The following is a 14,912-nucleotide window of genomic DNA, read 5'->3' as shown; positions in this document are numbered from 1 at the left end:
ATTAATAAAATCACCCATTCTCTCTTGAAGAGAAAATGAACACAGGCTTCTCCCCCTACCACACACACACACACACACACACACACACACACACACACACACACACTTTTCAACAAACTCTGCTTTATGTGTTGTGTTGTTGGGTTTTTTTGAGATTTAATGCAGTTTTTGTTTTTGTTAATGTCCTTTTATAAACTGTTTTTGAACGCCATTTCTATTTTATACATCCTTTTGAGAATCCCAATTCATTAAAATTATTTCAAATTATTTTTGTTTACCATGCAAAATAGTTGTTTGCATGTATAACTGGAAAATACCCTCCTTGTCATTGTGGTATGGGGGAAATAACAGGGTTCAGACTGCAGTGTTGTCCCCATCTGGGTCATTGAATTAACTCTGTCCTTGACTTGAAGGGGGCAGAGGAAGGCGGATCCGGCCGCTCTCAGGGCTGCCCTCCCATCTGCCAGTTCTGCCCCAGCAGCTGTCTTCCAGTTAATTGTTCAGGAATGTTCCAGGTCATAGGTTAAAAGTTGACCACAGTTATTTTAGGAATCACTAAAGATTTATTTTGGGGGGAATAAAAAGCTATGCAATTTAGAATTATTAAGAATTGGCATTTTAGGTATGTCTAAAACAGGAGTAAGATGAATAGTGTCACTTCAGTAAATTGCTATGGAGTCACACTAGCTTCTATGGTCCTCATTTTAAAGATCTTAACCCCAGACTCATAGATATATTATTTTTATTAAAGAGATATAGTAAGCTGGGAGTGGGGACACACACTTGTAATCTGGTATTTGGGAGGCTAAAAAAGGATATTACAGCTTCACAGATAGTCTCAGCAAAACAACAATTCTCACCAACCTAAAAAATCCTGTCTCAAAAATTAAAAAGGGCTGGGGATGTGGCTCAGAGGTAGAGTCCCCCGGGGCTCAATCCCTGGTGCCATTTTTAAAAATAAAAAATAGAGCCAGGCTTGGTGGCATATGCTTGTAATCCTAGTACTTGGGAGGCTGAGACAGGAGGATCACAAGTTCAAAACCATCCTCAGTAATAAGTGAGGCTCTCAGCAACCTAGTGAGAACCTGTTTCCAAATAGAAAGAAAATTGGTCTGGGGGTGTGGCTTGCAGGTAGAATGCCCCTAGGTTTAATCCCCAGTACTACAAAAATAATTTAAAGTAAAGCAATTAAAAATAAAAAGCACCCGGGCGTGGTGGCGCACACTTGTAATCCCTGTGCTTGGGAGGCTGAGACAGGAGGATCACACAGATTCAAAGCCAACCTTAGCTACTTAGTGAGGCTCTCAGCAACTTAGTGAGACCATTTCAAAAAAAAAAAAATAGAAAATAGGTCTGGGAGTATAGCTTGGAGGTAGAAAAGCCCTTGGGTTTCACAATAAATAAATAAATAAATAAATAAATAAATAAATAAATAAATAAATAAGATAGTAATATACTTTCACTAGATAAATTAAAATTTACCTTGAGCTCACTTAGGTTCAATACAGAAACACATCAGGCCATGTATCCTTCCAGTCTATTTACTCGTCTTTTGTTTTCAGATTCAAAAAGGGAAGGTGCATGGGAGCATAGATGTTGGGCTCTCGGTCATGTCCATTAAGAAGAAAGCTCGGAGAATAGACCTTGACACAGAGGAGCACATCTACCACTTGAAGGTGAGGTCACTTTTCAGCCATTTCTCCGTCATTCTCAGGGAATATAATTTGTCTGCCTCCACCGTGGACGGGAGGTTACTTTCACGGTTACCTTTTCTTGCTCGTTGCTGCAGGTGAAATCCCAGGATTGGTTTGATGCGTGGGTCTCCAAGCTGCGACATCACCGGTTGTACCGTCAGAATGAAATCGTGAGATCACCAAGAGATGCTAGCTTTCATATATTCCCTGCAACCTCCACAGCTGAGTCCTCCCCAGCCGCTAATGTTTCTGTTGTGGATGGAAAGGTATGACGTCACTCTATAAAAACCAGCCAGAAATTGCTTAGAAAATCATGCAAACACATCACTGTGCCTCATTTGAAAACTCCAGAAAGGAAAAGGTTGCGTTATAAACTGACACTGTCTCCTAAGTGTCAGGACAGTAGTGACACTGGCATCAGAGTTAATCACAAGCTCAGCATGGTGGCGCACGCTTATAATCTCAGTATTCCGGAGCCTGAGACGGGAGGATCGCAGGTTCTATGGCAGCCTCAGCAACTTAGTGAGATCCTGTTTCAAATGCAAAATAATTTTTAAAGGGCTGAGAGTGTAGCTAGGAGATAGAATGCCCCTGTGTTCAATCCCCAGTATCAAATAATAAAAAAAGCTAATCACAGGTACAAATTAGGCTGAAATGTGGATCACCAAAAGAATTAAGAGCTAATTTTCCTTTCTGATATATAGACTGCATTCTATTTTTAAGGAGTTTTAAAGGAATATTGGGAAGGATAGCAAACATCTGCTTAATCAGCACCCAGTAATCTAGTCTTCCTGAGTTGTAGTAAGAAGGCCTCAGAGTTCTGAAAGAGAGGCTTGCATTCTTTCCTTGAGCTGTAATCATGTGTTGCTCAGAGAGAGGATAGAAAATTACCTCAGGAAGTTAAGACAAATGAACTGGAGATTGTGATAACGATACAGGTAGTCTACTTCATCTCTCATGTTTCATATAGCCAAAGTTCAGATATAGTAAAGAATTTGCCCAGAAATGGCATGCCTGTAATGCTAGCTGCTCGGGAGGCTGAGGCATCAGGATCACAAAGTTCGAGGCCAGCCTGAACAACTTATCAATATTCTGCCTAAAAATAAAAATTAAAAAGGGCTGGATAGCGGGGCGTGGTGGCACATGCTTGTAATCCCTGCACTTAGGAGGTGGAGACAGGAGGATCGCGCTGGCTTAAGAGACCCTGTTTCCAAATAAAAAATATAAAATGGGTCTGGGAGTGTAGCCCAGAAGTAGAAGGGTTCCATCCCCAGTACCACCAAAAAAGGGGGGGGGCTGCAGATGTAGCTCAGTGGCCTAACATGCTGGAGTCACCCTGGTTTTGATCCCCAGCACAATTTAAAAAAAAAACAAAACAAAAAAAACAAAAAAAAAAACCTAAGGTTGAGAAAACAGGCAGAGAGGTAGCTTTTTCTACCTTTGATTCAACAATTATGTTTCCTAAAACATGGCCACAGTGTACTGGCCGGGAGCACTCCGGCTTCACACTTGGCACATGGATATGGGGGGACAGAGACAGCGGCCACAAGGATTTGACTCAGTAATATTTCAGTGGAGGTTCTGCTTTTTGTTTGTTTACAGAGTAATGTAGGCAATACATCGATGCATGTTTCCTTTGCAAAGCACTGAGAAACTGCAAGGCTAAACCAAATCAAATTGAATTAACATTGCTATATCCAGTTTTGTTAGCTCAATAAAAATTTCTTAAGTAATTTTTGTTTCACAAAGTCTCTCAAATCTTGCATTATTTCATTATGATTTCATCTTTGCTCAGGACTGTTTAATTCCCTTTCTCCTAGAAATATGATGCTGGGTTAACCCTAATATCAACCAGTTATGAAATAAAAGGGAACTCAGCAAGAGGTCAGGAGACAAAGAAGATTGGGAACCTTTCTTTTTTTTTTTTTTTTAATGGTATGGGGGTAGAACCCAGGGGTTTTCTACCTTCGGGCTATACTCCCAGACCTATTTTATACTTTATTTGGAAACAGGGTCTCACCAAGTTGCTGAGAGCCTCACTAAGTAGCTGAGACTGGCTTCAAACCTGTGCAGTCCTCCTGTCTCAGCCTCCCAAGCGTGGGGATTACAAGCATGTGCCACCACACCTGGCGGAAGATTGGGAACTTTCAGATGCTCAAGACTGTCCCCAAGTTGCTCTGGGCTGTTCTTACTATAAGGTGAAATAAATCCCAGCATTAGTCCAAATTAAATTAGAAATGGATCTTTGAAAAATATATATAATTTTAATTCTTTAGCTCTTCCAGCTTCTGCCTGAATCTTTGGCAAAAATACATTGTTTTCATCCTTCTTGTTTTTTCAGTGATTTGGGTAATACTTGAGTATGGTTAAGGGAACCAAATGCTCCCCTCCTGTTTGCCTTGGAATAAGAAAGTTTGTTAATTTTGGTTTTCACAAAAGATGTTTCTCTGATTGCACTAGTGACATACCTCTAATATCTAACTTGGAGAAAGATTTTCATTGCATTTATGAAAATGCAGTAAAGACTGAAAAGAGGCTTGTATCATTTCACTTGTCTTCTACAAATCAAAATATGATATTCCTGAATGTTAATTGGTCAGTGACTCGCCCTCTATGGGTGATATGCAAGTTTGAGTTTGCTAACCATGCACCACATTCTCTTCATAATGATTTAGAAGAGACAGTAAGTTGTAATTGGATATTAAAATCAAATATCAAATTTTAAAGTTATTTCAACTTTTAGGGAAGTATGTTTCCACTTACTTCACTGAGTATTTGTTTCAGTTACCCTAATATCTGCATATTTTGTACAACTTTAATTTATTCCACATAAAATCCTTCTAATGGAAAAATCCATACACAAGAGAGAATGGCTTGGCAAAACTGGCTTTATAAATAATTTCCAGTATGCATTTGAAAGCTGCTCGTTGATGGATTTAGGAATCACAATCTGTTGACAAGACCTTGAAACTGAAGCTTTTGGAAAGGAAATGCTTTAATCATGAGTTAATAGTACTGCAATAAGAAAACTGTATCAAATACAATTTACTGAGTAATTTAAAATTATTGGGGATTTGGGTTGGCAGGTCCTCACAGGTGTGTGATACAACATACTCAAATACTGTCCCCTTCACTGGACGATGGAGCTAGGAACTTACTGAGAGTGCTGTTACTGTTTATGAATGGTGCCTTCACTGAGCACATACTGAATTTAGCTGAGAGGCTTCTTCCACATTTCCAGTGTGTCTTTTATTATTTTTTTCTTCCTTAACTTTGCTCGGAAAGCATTTGTGCTTTTTAGTGATTATTTAAATGCACTGTTTCTGCCTCCTGTGATCATGTGCCTCATCTCTGTTTTTGTCTGTTGTAGGTGCAGCCAAACAGCTTCCCCTGGCAGTCCCCTTTACCATGCAGCAACAGCCTCCCTGCAACCTGCACGACTGGCCAGAGTAAGGTGGCAGCCTGGTTACAGGACTCGGAAGAGATGGACAGGTGTGCTGAAGGTTAGTTCTTGCCCATGATGGTTATCAGAATAAGCCCCCAAAACCAAGCAAAAACAGTTATTGAGGTGAACTGTGGATGCTGAATCTTTCACCCTCGCCCCTTCGATTGACTCCGTCCCTTTTTCTTATACACTAGATCCTTCTCCATTTCACGTCCTGGGCTTCTTGCTTAGTCATTTTCCTTCACCTTCACAAATGAATCTGGACTGCAGTCTTGCCTTGACGTCCAACCACTTCTGCCTTCTCTCACCTGTTTACTAGTTGCTTTGGTCTCCTTATTCCCCCAGCCTCTGGACCCTGGAGAGCCCTCTGCCTGTGCTTCTGGACTCTGCTCTGCCCTTCTCTCTTGGTCACTCCCACAACTGTCTCCTCCTCTGCTGCTCTCTCTTACCCATGGGACAAGTATATGTTTTCTGACAAGCCAGCCATAAACGACAAAATTCCAATATACTGCAGCTTATATCCATCCATAGTTACCTGTGAGTGGTATATCACTATGGATCCGTTTTGAAATACTCTAAACTAATAAACAATTCCCTTACTCTGCCATCCCTGAGCTATTTAATTCCCACTTATTTTCTCATTTTTGTAATCAGACAGAGAACATTGGTTCAAACTCAATCCATTTTGTTCTGTGAGACAATTTTCATTTGATCTTCAAAATTGAGAAAAACAAGGGCAGTGTAGAAGGTACTTAATAGGACTTCATTGACTTAATTTTTGAAATGACCTTGGAAGGATGTCAGGATTATTAAATATCTTTTTCTTTTCTGATATTATAATAAAAGTAGATATTAGATAACTTTTTGATGTTCTCACTTAGAAAAATTAGAATTTGGCCATCTGTGCTCATCCTCCAACCAAATAATAACTTTTTCACCTTACCAGTGCATGAGCTCAAAGTATGTGACACCCACCTCCCAAACTCAATGTTTATGTGCAACTATAATTTCAGAGGAATTTTATATCCATAATCTTGTCTAGCTGACTTTCCATGGAAAAGCTTTCCTTGAATATAGTTACCAAATGCTCAGGTTTTTAGTTTGAGTATAGTACCTTCAGTTTGGGGGAAAAAGCTGGACTTCACTTTGGAGATTCCTGCAGCTTCCCACAGAAGTGATTCTGTACATTTGAGCTTCTTCTCTGAGAAACTTAGGTACCCAAAAGTTTCCTCCCACAACCAAATTCTCATGACAAGTAATGTAGAGTTGGGTTTCAGGCTTGGGCATCCCGACTCTAGAGCGTGTGTGTAAACATGTCACCGTGCTACCTCAGATGGGTCTTCCCTGAAAGTGGACCCAGCACTGGGATTCCTCCTGTCTCTGTCAATGCCACTGTCATCCCAACCCTGAGGCCCCAGCGTCATCTTTAACCCTTCTCCCAGTTCATCCAGCCAAGGCCGAGCCCTGTCTTTCATTTTTTTGAAAACATACCCCCTTGCCCTTTCCTCTTGATTATCTTTTCCTGAATGCCACTCCTGTCTTTCTGACTCAGGCCCACCGTTCTCCTGAGCAGTCACACAGCCTCCTGACTGGCTCTCCCCCTTGGTCTCCTTCTCTGTGCCTCCTCTCTCTCAGAGGCTCATAGGAAATGACCAGTCTTGAACCTGCTTGCAACATCCTGGCCCAGCATGTAGCAGGCGTTATTTTGTCAGGAGACATTGGTATTGCACTGTCCTTCACTGTGGATGAAGAAGGTAAAATGCATGGGGTTAAACAGTTTGCCCAAGATGGGACGGCCACCCTGGTGGAGTCAGTCCACGTTTGACTAAGCCCCAGGCCAGTTCTTTGCCACTACATAATGCTCCCTGTTAGTTCTTAAAATAGCTTTTATGCAGAAACTCTTCAGTGGTTCTCCATTGGCTCTGAGGCATCCGGCCAAGCCGCTTAGCCTAGCATTTAGCAGCCCAGGCTCTCTGCTTTCTGGCCCTACAGACCCTTTCAGCCTTGCAGTTCATAGACTCAACCCAGCTTTGCTAGTTCATGGGCATCTTAGCATTTGCCTGCCTGTGTACTTTTGCACAGGTTGCTCTTCCCCACCTGCAGTGCCCCCTCTCCCCTTCCTCACCTTCCTATTTTGCCGAAACCCTTTCCATCAATATTCCATACCCAGAAAAGAGCCCCTCTCGCCGCAATAACTCTCTTTTATCTAATCTTTTGTAGCACTTTTTTTCATCTATACTGATCATTTGTCATAGAGATTGTCTAATATTGGGATGAGTACATTTCAAAAGTAAGAACATTTCTTGGTTATTTCATTGGCTACATATTTCATTGGTTGCATTTCAAAAGCTACAACATCTTATCAAACCCATTATATATCTGATATATAGTTTTAATACTGAAAATAGCTAGCTATTCATAGATCTGAACCTACACCAGTCCCAGATCTTAAATATGTAAGGAAATTGCTTGGCTCTTGAAACATTTTCCCCATAGAGATAAAATATTAAATTAGTTAGTGTTATGTTTTAATGGATTTTAAAGAAATCATTCTTTACTACATTATTAGTGAGCTAAATTATAAATACATTGAAATGATTTTTGTATTTTCATTCTATTTTTCTAAACTTGACTTGGTCTCCCCCCAAACTCCAGACAACCCCCTTATAAAACATTTTAGAGCCGGGCATGGTGGTGCACGCTTGTAATCCCTGCGCTTGGGAAGCAGAGACAGGAGGATTGCTCAGGTTCGAAGCCAGCCGCACGCGCTGGCTTAGGAGACTCTGTTTCCAAATAAAAATGTAAAAATAGGTCTGGGAGTGTAGCCTGGAGGTAGAAGGGCTTCCAGGAACCCCAGTACCACCAAAAAAATAAAAATAAAAATAATAATAATAATAATAATAATAATAATAATAAATAAAATAAAACATTTTAGAGAACCAAGTAGATATGTACCTAGAAATAAAACCACAGGACTGCTAAGTTCCCTTGAGTGTGTCCCCATTTGACAAAAGCCACCCTAGCAGAAAAGTTATCACATACAAGTTGAATGAGATTATAATGACCCTTAAACTGTGAGCCATTAATTGGTAAGAATGAGCTTTGAAATCATCTAATAATCCACGTTACCATCTTGTATACGTGGATTTGCTTCATTCTATTTGCCACATTGTGGAGTAAATAACTTTTATTACCATCACCAACACTCCCTGCCTAATTCTAACACGTTTTTATTTCTGATTTTTATTAGATCTTGCACATTGCCAGTCAAACCTTGTGGAACTTAGCAAACTCTTGCAAAATTTGGAAATACTTCAGAGAACTCAGTCAGCACCTAATTTTACTGACATGCAGGTAAATCTATTACTGCTGCTGAAAAAAGACTCAAGATACTAACCTTTAATCTTTCCTGGATCGTTCTATAATATACAAGGTAATATTTAAAGGGAAATAACCACAGTAGACACTAGCTGACATTCTGGAATTATGCTTAACATTTTTTAATCTTGGTGTCATTGTGTTAATTAAACTGACTTTTAAGAAAATGTTTTAGCCAGACATGGTGGCACATGCTTGTAATCCCAGCGTTCAGGAGGCTGAGACAAGAGGATTGCGGTTCGCGGACAGCCTCAGCTACTTCATGAGGCCCTTTGCAACTCAGTGAGACCCTGTTTCATAATAAAGAATAAAACATAGGGCTGAGGGTGTAGCTCGGAGGTAGAATGCCCCTGGGTTCCACCATCAGTACCAGGAAAAAAAAAAAGGTTTACATTTAAATATACTATAAACTGCTATGGAAATATATCCACCAATCATTCTTCCACATTTCTTTTGCATTAGAAATGATAGATTTGAAGATACACAATTAGATACTTTCAGAATTGACTTTTTCTGTAGAAAAAAATGCTCAAGATCTCTAATCCTGTTTTCATTTTGCATATCAGAAAAATGTGTTGTACGACCACATTCTTGTCTCTGTTTTGAATGCAATGCCTCTTTCCCTAGCTGGTTGGCTTCCAGATTCTAACAGTGACTTACTAACTTGCTGTGCTCTTTGTGTATCATCTATGTGAACGTAATAACCCCTTGTTGCTTTTAACTATTTGTGTAATGTAGGCTAACTGTGTAGATATTTCAAAGAAAGACAAGCGGGTCACGAGACGCTGGAGAACAAAAAGTGTCAGCAAAGATACAAAAATACAACTGCAGGTACAGATTTTACTTTTCTTTCCTTCATGTTTTTATATACTTTTGAAGGATTCATCTTTATATATCAGTTCAGAGATGTTAGATTGAGAGAGCAGCTTAACTACCTTAAAACTGTACTTCTCTGAAATAGTGGGAAATCTGTTTTACTTATTTTTGCATAAATGAAGAAAATTTGGCAGAAAGATTAAAACTATATATTATGCCTGCAAAGCAGCATTTTCATTCATTAATGTATATATACTGGATCCTAAAAGCACTTTTTATGTGTCAAATTTATCCAAATTTTTTTCTATCAAGAAAAATACCAGGGGTGCAATAGATTAAAATCAACAAATCTGGGTTTTAACCTAATTACTGTGATTGTCTGGCTGTATAATTTTGTGCACTTCTGTTCAATTTTCTCGGATTTCATTTGCTCCTGGATAAAATGATGTGGTTAATTTAATCATCTCTGAATTATCTTTCAAATCTAAAATTCTATGACTCTGTTGAAATAGATATTGTTTAGCCTGCAACACTCATTATAATTCTGAACTAAAGTCTTAAAGTGGCTCCTAATACATTTACTTGAAATTTATTTTACATAATCTTTTATTTGAAATAAGTATTTCTAAATTTTTAAAGTAAGATCCTCTTATGTTATATTATTTCAATGATAGAAAAATATGGTTATTACCTAAAATTTTGTCTTATGTCATAAACCATATTACTTTCAGTTCCTTAAACTAGAATCCCTACTAATCTTAGTTGTATATTCTAAATGATTCTTGTCCATAATCAAAATCATACTTATTATTTGGCTTTTTATTATACTACAAATCAATTTATATTCTAATACAAAAGAAGAAAATGTTTTTCATAATTATTCAATTTCTTCTGAATAATTAATAAAATAATTTTCTAATTCTAACTGCTTTAATAACATTGTCATTCTGAATATGTAAATAACAACCTGTTGCTTTGCTCACTAATCTACTAAAAATAAATTTTCATTAGGATTAGAGGCCTATTTTTATTAAGAATTTCTACATTCTATAAATACAAATTTTTGTTCCTTTATTCAAGTTTTTTTGTGTTTTCTCCTCATAAAATTAGTACTGTAGTTACAAATGTGCCAAATGCTTTCACAAGAAAATTACCTAAAATTGTTTTGGATAGTTTCCTTTGAAACTTATGATTGTCTAATTTTTGTATATTTGTTCATTTATTTTAAGCTTGGTATCTGTAGTTTTCATAACAAGAAAAAAAGAACCATTTTTTATTCAGAGAGCCATTCCTTTAAATACAATAATTGAAGAAGGCTAACATCATAAGGACATACTCATTTGTGAATAGATATCACTTACCTGTTTTTATAAGGTATTCTCCCATAGCTGGCCATGGTAAGGCATGCCATAATCCCAGTACTTGGAAAGCTGAGACAAGAGGCTCAGCAACTTAGCAAGGAACTTAGTAAAATCTTGCTTCAAAATGAAAAGTAAAACAGGGATAGGGGTGTAGCTCAAAGGTAAAATGCCTTGTGTTCCATCCCCAGCCACACACACACACACACACACACACACACACACACATGCACGCACGCACGCACACACGCACGCACACACATGCATGCACACGCACACGTATGCCTCTGAACATATTCTCTTTCACAGTTGTTGTCTGTCTTAAAGTCATCATAAAAACATAGTTCCCAAAGTGGGAAAATATTCTCCACTTATCTATACTCCTCACATATCTTTGAGTAGTTTTTTTATTTTTTTTACTTGTGCCATTTGGCTTCATTTTTATTTTGCCAAAGATTGACAAAATGACCCTTTTAATTCTTGTTTAGATATTTTTGAGGGAAGTTTAAATCATCTCATATTTAAAGAAAACTTTGTCTTCTGAAAAATTAAGAGATATGGTCTCCACTTTAAGTAGAGACAAATAGACTTGTGGTAGCAATAAGCTCTTAATCACTCCCAGGACAAGGGCACTCCCACTTGGACTTAAACGAGATGTTTCATAGACTGAAATGCTGTGGAATTTGGTACCATCCCTGGGCCTTGTCTGCTCCCCCAAGCCAACATGTCATCCAGAAGCCCCAGGGTGTTGGTCCACTATGATTGGGAAGTTTCTCAAAGTTCCCTCTACATGCACAGCTGTGGGGACCCAGCAATGATTGTGCATGAATATGAACATGAATATCATTACTCAGCTGTGTCTTTCCTAAAGGCTGGTATCGCATTTATTTTTACTCTGGTAAATTGAACATTACCACCACTTTTTCCCCACCCAAGTACCCAGGCTCCCCCCTCCTATTTGAAATACTTTTTAACTGTGAGGATTCCATCTAATGATTCCAAATATTTGTTTTGAGTTCATTATCATCTCACTTTCCGAGTGTTGGTTACGACAGGTCACATTCCATCTCTATTGTTGTATCTTTTACATTAGCCATTGTGAAGGAACCTAGAATGTCTTGTTTTATCGTGTTGTGGTAGTTGTTATTACTGCTATAGCTACTGTTGTGGTTTCACTGAATTTTGCCTTCAAAATTCTATAGTATTTATCATTTTGAGATAATTATAAATCAGATCATTTTAAAAGTTGACCTCAGGAAAATGAAAATGAAGGTGTTTTACTGGATATGTGATTTCTTATCTTTGCATAGGTGAGACTGTGCTCTTGATTCAAATGTGAAGATTAAATCTTAGACCTATATGGCTTATTTTTATTAGACATAATTGCATAGTTGGCCTCAGGAACTCATTGTGTAACTCATGAAGCCAACCTCTGTCCTAGAATGACATGTAAGGGATTATCTTTTAAAAAATGGACTTCCTGTCTCCCAAACTTGAAGTTTTCTGCTTCTAATAAAAATGACAAATTTAGGCAGCATGCTCAGTTTGGATGTTTTAAATGGTGTATAAAAGTCAAAAAGGGAATGATTTTTAAAGGTGTAGTATAGAAGAAAGATCTGCTATATTTCCTGTGTTGCCCATAACATTAATTAAATACTAGACGCTTACCTACTGGAGGTAATGAGGATTAGCAGAATGTACATTAGTAGCAGGTCTGCCATGACATGTATCTCATATACCCTCAAATTGTAAAAAGTTATTCCTTTTACTACATTAAAAATGATTTTTTATAGAATAACTTTTTGTGGAAATAAGATTATGTAGATATGTGTGTACATGGGATTCATAAATAAGTAGGTTTGTGAGGATTTATGAAAGTAATTTAGAAAATTTAAAGAAAATCGGGGATAGAATTTAAAATTTTTTTGGCATTCCAAATGAGTGATGTGTGCGTGTATGCCTCACCATCTTGTACCCCATTAAGATGTATGACTACAAAGCACCAATAAGAAAAATAAAAAAGAACAGACAAGCAGTCATGCTGTTTTCTCAATCTGCACTTATTGTGGTGTCACTGAATTTTGCCTTCAAAATTCTGTAGTAGTTATCGTTTTGAAATAATTATAAATCAGATTATTTTAAAAGTTGACTGAGGTTATTCTGAGAAAGGATATCTCAGCTGATTAGAAGTGAAATTATTGCTTACAACTGTGAAAACTCCAGGTCTGGCAGAGAGAGGTAGAATTGAGTGGTTAAAGGAAACATCATTATCCCTTAATCCTATCCACTATCAAGGGGTGGAGGAGGAGGAGGCACCACGAGTCTTCTGGTTTATGCATATGTGCCCATCACTAAGCAGAACCTATGCTAAGCTTTTAAAGCCAATTCCATAGGCATTGTCTCTGCACAATAAGAACCTTGAGTTTGTTTTTGTTTTTGTTTTTTCTTATTCCTATCCCGCAAGAAAAGGCTTCCACCTTGGAAAAATTATTTGACTTGGAGATCCCAACACTATTCCTAGTGTTGAGTCCCAGCAAGCAAGCTTTATGGTAGGGAATTCACTAGGAAGCTTAAGAATCCCAGGACCTTTCCCCTTATATTTTTCTCCCAGTAGGAAATGAAAAACATTCTGCCTGTCAAAGAGGATACTCTCATTACAACTTACTCATTTGAGCCCCCACACATTATTTAATCAGTTTTTCCTCAACTTATTTTTTCATTTATTCGGTGTCTTTTGACTTCATGTAACATGGCTTCACATGTACAAAGCAGTATGCACATTTATTTTACCTTAAAATCACAAGAGTATTCATTAGTCTGTAACTCTCCGTCTCTTTTGGGGGTAAGAGTTAGAGTCAGCAAACAGACTTACTGTGTTTAAATGATCTGCAGTGAGAATATTGAGCATTTTTCATGGCATGAGTGCCTTTGAGCTCTTCTCAATGCTAAGATTTTTTTTTTTTCAAGAAAAATCAACTTCAGTTAAAAATTCTCCCTCTCCCTTGTCTGATTATCTTTCATCCTCCCATTTCCATCCTCTCCCCTCCCCCACCATCCCATGTTTTTACCCCTTCCCTTCTCCCATTCACTGTCAGGAAGGGCCACCTGCGAAGGGCCAGTTCAACACCACCCGGCGCCGGCAGAGGCTAGCAGCAGCAGTGGCTACAACAGTGAGTGGATTTCAATCTCAGGGGGAAGTTGAATGAGAATGAGAAACTGTGTACCAGGGTCACCTCCCCACCCTGAAGGCACCACTCTTCGGAAAGCATCTATACAGTCATGTGGGCCCAGCTTTTGCATGATCTCTGTCTTTGCATGGCAGGAGCCGGACATGGGTATTCATTTTTTGCAATGGAGAACTATGGACATAACCCAACTCCTGACTTGCACTCTCAGCATAAGAAATTATGTAAACTCAAGTGTGCCAAACTGAGTATATTGTCCCATGGTGGGAGCTTTTCCTAAGTGATATTTTTAGGGTTTTTGTTTTGTTTTCCATATGATATTAGAGATTAGAACCTTTGCTAACTGATTTCTGTTTGTTTTTTTTCCTAAGAAAAGTCATGTTAATACAGGCATAAATTTTGTTCTTTTTTTTGTGGCCATGGGACTATTTGAAAAGGATGTGAGAAAGAGAGGGTAAGAAAAGGTGAATTTTGATGTCATCTCTAAATGGCTATCCAAATTACATTTAGCAAGGAAAAATTGTTTTCTGGAAAGAATACAGACATGAAAGTCAGAAAATATACTGTAGAAATGGGGAAAAAAACCACAGAGTGAAATGGTGTTTAATCCATATCCAAAAGTTAGTTTTTATTGTTTGTTTTGTTCTTTTCTAAAAGAAAATGAAATAGACATAAGGAGAATAGGAGATACATTGATTCAGATAAAGCAAAGAATGGTGAATATTCATTTGGGATATGAAATAGACTATCTACACACATGCGCCCTTTTATAAGTCAGGCATGATGATATACTTCTATAGCCCTGGCTTACTCTGGAAGCTAAGACGGGAGGATTATTTGAGCCCAGGAGTTCAAGGCCAGCCTGAGCAACAGGCTGTCCCAAATTAGATGCTGTCCCAAAAAAGAACCCTTTGCTGAATAAAAATAAATTATAAACTTGTTTGATCATGAGATCTTAGGAACTTGTAAAAATCAAGTGTTGAGTGAATAGCAATCACATATGTTGTTTTTTTTTTTGGCTAGTGTATATTTCCTG

General features: G+C 38.1%; 1 protein-coding gene across 7 annotated transcripts in view; it reads left to right on the top strand.

The window, feature by feature from the left end:
* OSBPL6 (oxysterol binding protein like 6) overlaps window positions 1-14,912 on the top strand; it is a gene marked incomplete at both ends in the record, with an annotated part of 83,699 nt that overhangs the window by 26,318 nt on the left and 42,469 nt on the right. For 3 of the 7 annotated variants that reach the window (XM_080690271.1, XM_080690269.1, XM_080690270.1), the window contains 6 exons: window positions 1,563-1,676; window positions 1,790-1,960; window positions 5,065-5,197; window positions 8,390-8,493; window positions 9,256-9,348; window positions 13,787-13,861. In XM_080690271.1, the coding sequence (XP_080546397.1) occupies window positions 1,563-1,676; window positions 1,790-1,960; window positions 5,065-5,197; window positions 8,390-8,493; window positions 9,256-9,348; window positions 13,787-13,861 (690 nt within the window). The remainder of the gene's footprint in view (window positions 1-1,562; window positions 1,677-1,789; window positions 1,961-5,064; window positions 5,198-8,389; window positions 8,494-9,255; window positions 9,349-13,786; window positions 13,862-14,912) is intronic. The other 4 variants (XM_080690275.1, XM_080690272.1, XM_080690273.1 and 1 more) reach the window with 3 other exon arrangements.

This window comes from Muscardinus avellanarius (assembly GCF_963383645.1).
Source record: "Muscardinus avellanarius genome assembly, chromosome: 2".
In the NCBI taxonomy this organism is placed as follows: Eukaryota; Metazoa; Chordata; class Mammalia; order Rodentia; family Gliridae; genus Muscardinus; species Muscardinus avellanarius.
Note: the sequence above shows the minus strand (reverse complement) of the source record. Positions and strands in the feature narration are given on the sequence as shown.